This window comes from Hibiscus syriacus, unplaced genomic scaffold (assembly GCF_006381635.1).
Source record: "Hibiscus syriacus cultivar Baekdansim isolate YM2019G1 unplaced genomic scaffold, ASM638163v2 tig00003398_pilon, whole genome shotgun sequence".
In the NCBI taxonomy this organism is placed as follows: Eukaryota; Viridiplantae; Streptophyta; class Magnoliopsida; order Malvales; family Malvaceae; genus Hibiscus; species Hibiscus syriacus.
Window position 1 is genome coordinate 4,892 of NW_024061969.1, and position 10,440 is coordinate 15,331.

At 36.7% G+C, this 10,440-nt stretch overlaps 1 protein-coding gene and 1 pseudogene across 1 annotated transcript; one reads left to right on the forward strand and one right to left on the reverse strand.

Annotated features, from left to right (window-relative positions):
* The first annotated feature begins 906 nt into the window (after nucleotides 1-906).
* Nucleotides 907-6,893, forward strand: LOC120176410 (eIF-2-alpha kinase GCN2-like). Its single transcript, XM_039182840.1, has 13 exons — nucleotides 907-1,204; nucleotides 1,283-1,376; nucleotides 2,185-2,265; nucleotides 2,393-2,449; nucleotides 3,032-3,163; nucleotides 3,245-3,328; nucleotides 4,741-4,986; nucleotides 5,297-5,404; nucleotides 5,842-5,927; nucleotides 6,026-6,128; nucleotides 6,210-6,332; nucleotides 6,447-6,579; nucleotides 6,614-6,893. Exons 1-12 carry the CDS (start codon nucleotides 936-938, stop codon nucleotides 6,558-6,560), a joined length of 1,497 nt encoding a protein of 498 aa, XP_039038771.1. The 5' UTR covers nucleotides 907-935; the 3' UTR covers nucleotides 6,561-6,579; nucleotides 6,614-6,893.
* A 522-nt stretch (nucleotides 6,894-7,415) lies between these two features.
* Nucleotides 7,416-10,238, reverse strand: LOC120176419 (annotated as a pseudogene).
* Nucleotides 10,239-10,440: the final 202 nt, after the last annotated feature.

Genomic DNA, 10,440 nt, shown 5'->3' on the forward strand with positions numbered 1-10,440 from the left:
TAATTTCTTCCATTTTCTCTCCATGTTTGTTGTTTGAAGTAGAATCTTCATTACTCGATCTTTTTTTATGCTCTCAAGTAAATTTTTCTTGAAAATCTCAAGCGATTCCCACATCTTTTTCTCAAATTCTTCGACTTAATCCCTAGATTTTGGTTTTTGTTTCGGGTTAATGTAATGCAAAAAAAAAGGATTTTTTTTGTGGTGCTTTGTGGTTGATTGTGACTCTGATACCAAATGATAATAACTTATGGTTATATCCTAAGAATTGGGAAAATTAACAAGAAAAATAAAATTTGATCACTTTTATGGGATCAACATCCAAACAATTGTCAAAAAGACTTTTTGTTGTATTTGATTGCTTATGAATAGCCATATGGCATTACCTATTTTTAGGTTCATAATCTTTTGTGACCAAAGATTAGGGTTCTTGAACAATGAAATAGAAAAGATTTAAGGAAATTAAATATTCTAATATAAATGCATAAGATTAAGGAATCAATTGTTTAAAACAGAAAAATTCCTAAAATCAAGGATCCTATCACCTTGTAACTCATTAGAAATAAAAATTAATTAACTCATCTGCCATAACTCTTGTTTTGGTGGGCAAAAAGGATTCTCTCTCTCACCAAAAAGGAAAAAGAAATTATGATTTTAACGAAAATTGGAAATAGTACATAATTGTAAGTTCAAATAAAATTTTAGTAGTAATATTGGTGCACAACTAGCTTGTAATAGAGTCGACATATGAAGATCAGCTGCTGTGTGTCATTTGATATTCTGCTGTTTTAGGAATTAGCTGATAGAATATCCTAGATGTCTTAATACAATAAATCAGCCTGTAATTTGGTGTAAATAAAGTCTAGAAATATCTACTAGACCTTTGATAAATCAATAGTTTTGCTAATTTATTTCCCTATTCAGATATTCTACGCACAATGCAGACTTCAGAGGACACAAGTGTGTATGACAAAGTTGTGAATGCTATTTTTGATGAAAAAACGTTAGCAACAAAAAGCCATCACCAGAATACTGGTAGATTGGGAATGGTTCACCATGATACTACTTCCATCCAGTTCGCAGATTTAGACACCGAACTTCGTGATTTTGTTGCTGAGGTCTCCAGGGAAGTGTTCAAGAAGCATTGTGCTAAGCATCTCGAAATAGTGCCTATGCATCTGCTAGATGATTGTACACAATTCTCAAGGTGCCTTCCACAGTCAAAATTCTTGTATCCTTTGTTTAAAGATACTGCTGACTAATCAAATCTGGTTTGTTTGACAAGGAATACTGTCAAACTTCTGACTCACGGAGGGGATATGCTTGAACTTTGTCATGAGCTGCGCCTACCTTTTGTTAAATGGATAGTAGTAAACCAGGTACTGAGTACTAAACTTCTCAGAAAAATTGCGCCTATGTTTTCAGTTTTTCTTATCTTCGGTTTGTGGATTGAATTGTGTAAGGCTGTAAGGTTGTCATATTTCTAGTTTAGAAATAGTCATAGCCTTCAAGAGCTAGATGTAACAATAAACTCTGTATGTCCATCAATTAATTCTCGATTATGCACTCTTGATAGTGGTTTTCCCAAGATGTTCAAATAGAAATTTTAAGAATACTAAAGAAATGACTTCCAAAATTGTCTTTTAACATTCTAATTTCTTTCTGCAATATATAATGTTGTTCAGTAGCATAAACACTCATCTTTGAGTTCTATAGGTATTTCATACCATATGCTTACTCTAAGTGCTTGTTTTATCTTCTCAAAATACGTGCTTTTGGAAAGCAATACCAAAAAAGTCATTCTTCTTAGAATTGAAAATATTATTTGATATAACAGGAAATCTTGTTGTCCTTCATGATGTAATATTCATCCTTTGTTATTTTACAATATAATGTTGTATTGAAAGAAATTTGTTAGGATTCCTAAGTGATATATCAGTTAGGAGCTAAAATTTAGTGGGTTTTCTTGAAAGTCTCTAAAAACTGTTTTGTGAGGATAATCACTGATTAGCACATTTTTATATTGATCCTTTTATATGTAGTGTTGTTGAAGCTAACCGTTTGCAACAGAAGATAACTGCATTTTTCTCGTTGTTTTTTATATGCATGCTTGTCATGGTCTCTAATCTGCTTTTTTTAGTGGATGTTTATTTGAAATTATTTGATTTTCCATTTTATCTGTCACAGAAATTTTCATTTAAACGATATGAGATATCATATGTTTATAGAAGAGCGATTGGTCATTCACCTCCAAATCGTTATCTTCAGGTATAGATGCTGTAAAACTTACGCTGTGATGCACCTTTTAATCTTACAATGTTTTCAGTTATTATTGGTAGTGCTTTCATATCAAAAGTTATGGTAACTTTGCACATTGACTCTTGATTACCAATAGGGTGATTTTGACATTATTGGAGGTGCATCAGCTTTGACAGAGGCAGAGGTTCTCAAGGTAATCTTTTTTATCTATCTATTGTTCTCTAGCCATGTAGGTTAGCTGGTTAGTTAAAGTTCTGTATTTTACCTCGTTATGTTTCTAGCTCAACCATGAGTGTTGATCGAGTCATTCTCCTCTCTCTCTCTCAGTGATGCTCTATGGCCAAATTATCTCATAGTTACTGCTACTGGGAAGCTGATGATTACTACTAAGAATTTATAAAATTATGCTTAAAACATTTTGTTATCATTTTAAAGGTCACAGCATTTCAATTGTGATTTTAATGTGATCTTTTAGATACGTTACGTTTTAGATACGTCGCCATCCATGGGCTTCGGTGAAAAACATTATTAGTTTTTTCTTTTTGCAGATAACTAAGGAAACACTATTTATATCTGCCTGAAAAGGACTGGGGTCTGAATGTGATTTTTTATGGTTTTTATATTCATTGTAAATCTATTCTTCAGGACTATGAAATCTGTATTTCCATGCCATGCCCATACACTTGGCTTGATTAATTTGTCATGCAGTAAGTTTGAAGAAAGTTATGTGTTGAAATGTTGTAGTATTAAATTTATACTTTGGACTCATTTGCAGGTGACAGTGAACATTGTTTCTCAATTTTTTAACTCAGAGTTGTGTGATATTCATCTTAATCACGGGAATCTGCTCGAGGCTATCTGGATTTGGGCAGGAGTCAATGCAGAGCACCGACTGAAAGTGGCTGAGGTACATCGTTGATGTATACACTGCATTTTATTTTATTGTGTGAAATTTTGGTCTGACAATTTCTCCCTTAACTAAATGAAGCTCCTCTCAATGATGGCTTGTTTGCGTCCACAATCATCTGAACGGAAGTTAAAGTGGGTTGTTATAAGGCGTCAGCTTTTGCAGGTTTGTTGAAACTATGAAACACACTGTGCTTAGCTTAAATAGCTATAGAAGTTGCCATTATAATAATGCATTTACCAAATTTGTACTTCTTAGAGTTTCATAAAGTTGAAGTGACTGTTTTGTGTCTATGGAGTGTTTGTTTATTACGGTTAAACCAAGCAGATATTCGAGCAGTTAGTGATTTTTATGGTAAGGCCTATGTTTCCAAGAAATGATCAGGTCTTATTGTACAGTCGTGATTTTAGTTAGAGAAATTCGTTAGACCTAACAAGCTGCTGTGTTTATTTTATATTGTAAATTTAGAAGCACACCATGTTGGATGAAAGTGCATCTAAAATGTGATAAAAAAGTGTGTATATTTGGGATTAATATTTTCTTTGTCAAATATTTAGGATGCATTGCAAATACTTTTGAATGATTTCTTATGTTGTATTTTCCCTTTAACGGTTATGGTTGTAGAAACTGTAAAAGAGAGGCTAATGATTGTTTATTATTTATTTATCAACATTATGGGTACATAAAGTCCTATAATATGTAAAGTAATATCTTATATTAATTACGTAATATTCTACATTAAATACAATATATATCAATCTTAAGATTTAGCCTACAAATACGTAACAATGATAAAGTTGTGCTATTGATTAGGGTCAATGGCATTGTTCTTTGTACCCAAAAAGAAACGATTCACTTAACTGTTTAGGCCATTGTAGTAAAGACTATAGTACAACATTCACTTGGATTGTGCTGGTTCACTGTTCTCTTCCCAAATGTTTTACTTGAAACTGCAAATTTCTTGAATGAATTAATTAGATAGATATTCTAGAACCCTGTCCGATAGATCCCCTTCTTTTTCTATTTTGGATTAAAAGAGCTGACCTATTTTGCTGAATGATGAGAATTTTGTAAAACCTAACGAAAAATCTTGGGAGCTACCTTGTACATTCTTAGAGGAATTGTCTTTGCTTCATATATTTTTATTAGGACATGCAAATACATGAAGTTACTTTAGAACAACGAGAAAATATGTAAAGGATTTGTGCTATTATTCAATCTGATAGAAAACTACTTTATAGTTTGTTCCAAAAAAAAATAAAGATTCATTCTAACTTTAGAAAACATTCTTACTTTATTAAAAAAAAAAAAAATCTTTGCTTCATGTAGGGTGAATCATGGTGCTTTGATATTATTAAGTTCAACTGTTCAAGAGCAAAGTAACCTTGAATAGGAAAAGTGGTTATGTATAATATTCTGGCAATAGTATAGTCATATATTTCAGGAGTTTCTTGTCCCTAGCGCGTTATTATTAATCTTGAAGAATTGTCGAAGTGAACCATATGAAAAATGAAATCCTATCATTAATTTAAATTCTTTGGTTTACTCATCCTCTTCTAAATTTCATTCTTTTCCAGGAACTCAATTTAGCAGAAGCTACTGTAAATAGGTTGCAGACTGTTAGTTTAAGATTCTGTGGAGCTGTAGACCAGGCCCTCCCTCGATTGAGGGGAGCATTGCCTGCAGATAAACCTACCCGCAAAGCTCTTGATGAGTTGTCAGACCTCTTTAGTTACTTGAGGATATGGAGGATCGAAAAACATGTTTATATAGACCCATTGATGCCACCAACTGAGAATTATCATAGAGATTTGTTTTTTCAGGTATGACAACTTTAGTTGCTTGTGTGTGTTTTTATGTACTAAACTATCATGACATGGATACACCTAGACATATGCTTATATTACCTTTATCATACCGCTTTGTCACTATGGTGCATATTAGAATGTTGATCATGACTACTAAAGGCATCTATCTTTCCCATTATATCTTTAGAGAAACTGGGGTTTAAAATATATATTTTAGCCATGACACAATTTTGTACCGTTTTTATAGTTCTTCCTATAAAGGTGTATATAGATAGTTTTCACACCTACCTGTATTTAGATACGAATTTTCTAATTTGTTGTCCAGATATACCTGGGAAAGGAGAGCCATCCTGGAGCACTTACTGAAGGTTCATTGCTTGCTGTTGGTGGTCGATATGATTATCTACTTCATCAAATGTGGGATTGTGAAAATGTATGTTATGCACCTTTGGTTCCTTTCCTACTTTTCATTTTTGCACTATTGTATGTACATGTGCACTAGCCAAGCAAGTTGAACGCATGATTAACGTACATAGTTTCACGTTCATGTAGAATGGGACCCCAATAACTAATAAGTCAATATATATAGTGCTGTCTTACAGCTAAGTAACTTTTAACTGAAAGTTATATTGCCTAGTTTACTTCCTATTGTCATTTATTGAATACTTACAATGAATACTGGATTATTGTTCCAGCAATAAGTCCCTGCCAGTCTTAACTGCATGTGCAATTTAGAAGTCAAAAAGCCATGGTTGCTTAGGTTTCACTAGTGTGTGTATGCTAGTACCCTGGTATACTTGCATAATTTCCAAAATCATATCTCATCTATTTAGTAAGTGAAACTTGTCTCTCTTTTTTGGCACCATCCAGAAAACAAATCCTCCAGGTGCTGTTGGAACCAGCCTTGCACTTGAGACTATAATCCAGCATTCTCCTGAAGATTTCAAGCCTATTAGGTGCAGTTGCCTTCTATTGCTCATCTCTATCTTCTCGGTATTTATTTGATTCATTGACCATACTCATGGTGCCGTCACCTTTGTGTTTCCTGCTGCAGAAATGAACCTACCACCAGCATCCTTGTTTGTTCAAGAGGAGGTGGGGGTCTGTTAAGGGAACGCATGGAACTTGTTGCTGAATTGTGGGAGGAGAATATCAAGGTTGGGGTTAGATTGTTGTTCTTGAACGTTCGATGTAATTTATTGTCGTTTTCATACTCATTTGTCATTCTTGTATATCAGGCTGAACTTGTTCCTGTACCTGATCCGAGCCTCACTGAGCAATACGAATTTGCAAGTGAACATGAGATAAAATGTCTTGTTATCATAACCGAAATGGGTGTATCTCAAACTGGCTTTGTTAAGGTAATGCGGACCTGGGAGGCTATTTCTGTTTTCGTTTTCAATTTTTTTGCTACTTTAAAGACATTATTTAGTTCTTTACCAATACGTGTAACCTTAAAATGATAATATCTTCAGGTTCGTCATCTTGATCTTAAGAAGGGGAAGGAGGTTCAGAGAGAAGATCTTGTAAGATTTCTGTTGAATGCAATGGGGACACAATTCCGTAACCCTTCAGTTTGGAGCCAGTAACGTCTACATCAAATATGAGGTTCTTAGTAGCTTATGCTCCCTTCGAACAATAGGTGTATGAGTCAGAATTCTTCTTTGTTGTCTCCTCTGGTGCCCAATGATGCAAACTGTGAAGAGTCTTTTGCATGAATCTGTCACCAAGTTTTTGCAGCTTTAATTTTGTTCGAATTACATTACATGTTACGTAAATTTATCCGAAACGAGTGTAAATGCACAACACTCCCGGGTCTATGTATCAAACAGAATACAAAAAAGAAGAAAAAAAAGTCATCGGTGATACAGCAATCAACACAAACATCATAGTTTTTGGTTTGGCCAAGACTTCGAGCTATGTATATCAGTATGTGCCTGCTTAATAACAATGTGATTTGATTCATTTTCAGTTTGATTTGGTTCTTGTAATATTGTTTTTATATATTTTTCTTGAGTTACAGGAAAAATGCATTGTTGGTCTTTATACATTAATGCTTCCATTTCATCGGATTACATTGTAGATGTCTAACATAACAGTAAACAAGATTTTCATCCATTAGCATTAGAAGAAACAGATCACACAAGTTACAATCAGTACAATAGTCACAAGAAAGAATTCAAATTAACAACACAAGGGAGTACAAATCGAAACAGATGCATGTCACGGTCTGCATTTGTTACAGCATGGTTAAGGTTAAAAGGTCACTGTCTGTGCCGTCACGAACTATGACAGCACGGTTAAGGTTACAGTGTCATGGTCTGTGCCGTCGATAGCATGATTAAAGTTTGAAGCTCCATTACACATGCAAGATGCAAACCAGGATATGATACTATAGAAATCCTGAAAATTACATCCTCATTCTCCATTTTTTACAGTTCCATTGCCTGGGATCATTTAGAAATTGTGTTGTAAGAACATGCTTTGTTGAGGAGATGCGGGGCCTATTTCTTCCTCCAAGCTTCTCAAACCATCCCCGGCGTACCCTACATTGCCTGTGTTTCTTCCTTCCATGTTCTTTCCCTCGACATCTGCTTCTGATACAGATGATTTCCGCTACACTGGGGAAAGTAATCCATGAAGGAGCTCTAAACTCAAACCTTTGATCCTCTACTTCTTCTGCAACTTCAGTTTCCGAGACCGATCGATTTGAAGACCTTTGAGAAGACTTCTTGTGCATTCTGTTGCTTCCCAATATCACTTCGGTTGGCAAAATAGGTTGTTCGCTACACGGACTGCCCATCAACTGAGCCAAAGCTCGTTCTAAAGCGGTGGTCACTTTATCCATGATGGTCTCTCTTTTCCTCTCATTCTCACACATTTGGAAGCCACATTCGCGATCCTTTTCAAAGCTTCGATGTCTGAAGGAGGTTTCAAAACGGGGTCTAGCACTGCAGATATGTCTCCTGATTTGATCAATGGAACTGCCCACTCTACTATATTCCCTTCTTCGTATTGCATATCAATGGCTTTTCGTCCGCTTAAAATTTCCAACAATAACACACCAAAACTGTAGACATCGGACTTTGTTGTGAGGTAGTGGAGCCTGTAGTATTCCGGATCAAGATAACCGAGTGTCCCAGCAGGTAGCTCGGCTAATGGACTGCTACTATTTGCAGGTCCTAGTAAAGACAGACCGAAATCAGCCACTCGAGCATTGTGTTCTTCATCAATTAGAATGTTTGAGGATTTGATGTCCCTATGAATCACCGGTGGGCAAGCGTAACCATGCAAGTATTCGATTCCTCGTGCAGCTTGGACCACAATGGTGACCCTCCGGACCCAATCTAGTTGCTCTTTCAAGGCTTTGTTCTTTCCATGAAGATGCTGGTGCAATGATCCATGAGCCATAAACTCGTAAACAAGAATCCGTTCCCCACCTTCTTCGCAATATCCGAGCAGATTCAAAAGATGGGCATGGTTCAATCTCGACAGTAAATCTAACTCCGTGTGGAACTCTTTGGAATTCTTCTGTTTATCTGAAGACATTATGGCCTTTTTTACTGCAACAGTCCTATCTTTCAATATCCCTTTATAAACACATGAGAAACTTCCTTTTCCAACCACAGATTCTTCTTTGAATCCACCAGTGGCCTTCTCGAGTTCTTCGTAATTGAACATCTGAGCCCTCCTGATCTTAAGCTCGTCAAAGTCGGGACGGACTTTTACATTTTCCTTTCGGCAAGAAGCAATCTCATTAGCTTTCTTGAATTTCGGCTCTTTTGATTTGCAGTGACAGCTCTGCAACCTGTATCGTACATATAAAACTGCAGTTAACGACATAATAATCACCAGTAACACGGCAAAGGTAATCTCCACGATGATGATCGGCAATTGCAGCGACCAGAACCTCTCATTTTTTACTTCCGTTAGCAGCATTGGAGTTCGAAGGCGAAGAACAATTCGAGAAGCATTCCACTGAGTTGCAACTAGAACAATTGTAATCACAAACTCGATCAGACTTCAAAGTACATCCTGATTTTTGGTATATTTCGGCAGGGCAACCAATACTGCAGGGCATACAAATATGAAAGTTAGGAGACTTGCAAGGTGTATTCTTGGGATTAACTTCATAGGAACCCGGCAAGCAAGGAGCATCCTTGCAAAGTCCGGGTGAGACAGCCAGAGGGAGCGAGGTGGGGAATCCGACGCCCCAACAAACCGGGAGAAAAGATTTTTTGGCCATAACACAACAGGTGAAGTAATTTCCAGCTGCAATGTCATATACTTTAACACCTTTAGGAGGTGGGGTAGTTGGTTTGACAATGAAGCCCCAGCAAACAACCTGGTGATCGTAACTCTTGATTCCACAAGCATGAAAACTTCCCTCCAACAACCGTAAGCATCGGATCTTTTGGCGGCAAATCAACATTTCCTTGACGGGAATATGCAACCGGCATGGACAGTTCTTCTTCTAGGTTCAAGCTCCTTCCCCAGCAAAAAACTCTAGAATTCAACCCTTCCAAGATCCCACATACATGATAACCACCAGCAGCAACCTTTTGGAACCTCATTTCTCTAGGAATCAAGCTAATGACACGCCTACTCGTCTCATCACCCCAACACAAAACAGTCATGTTCCAAGAAAACAATCCGCAGTTAAACTCCGATCCGGCGGAGAGCGATTTAATCTGCCCATCAAAGACGTAGTTCTTGGTCATATTATAACCCCAACAATCAACAAAAGCATAATTTTTGTGCTTTCCTGTTAAAGGCTTCCAAACCACATAAGTGGTAATCCCCTGCACTGATTTCTTCGTACTCGCCTCCCTTGATCATCGGCTGAGGAACCCCCATTTTGATATAGCTGCTGCTTCCCCAACAATACGGCTGGTTCGAATCCATTAACAGCCCACAAACAAAGCCATCACCGGCAGTTAGACCCACAAATGGGAAATGAGAAGGTGTCCCGTAGATGACTGCAGCATTTGATCCATAGCAGGTTACAAGATGTGAACCATCAGGTTTCAAACCACAGAAAACCGGACCATTCTCACCATAGGAAATGGCAATGCTAGACATCGAGCCTAGACCAGAAACTACCCACCATAGATTTAACAAAGCCACAAGTGAGACCCTGATACAGGAATCTCTAATCACTAAGCTGACAACTCCCATTGCAGCACAAGATGAACCTAAATCACTTTTCAAATGCTTTGAAGCTGCATGCTTATCTTTTTTTATACCCAGAGTGCATATGATAAATCAGTAAGGATTACAGTCACATTTAGCATTTGCAGTATAAAGTAAAAACATGATTACCCACGGTCACGGATCCAGAAATATTTTTGAGACACCAATAAGTAAATAACAGAAGAAAATGCGGAACTGATTCACCACTGATTTCCCATCATGAAAATGAGACGAAAACCAGAAAACAGAAGCTCATTACCTAAAAATCAAGATCAA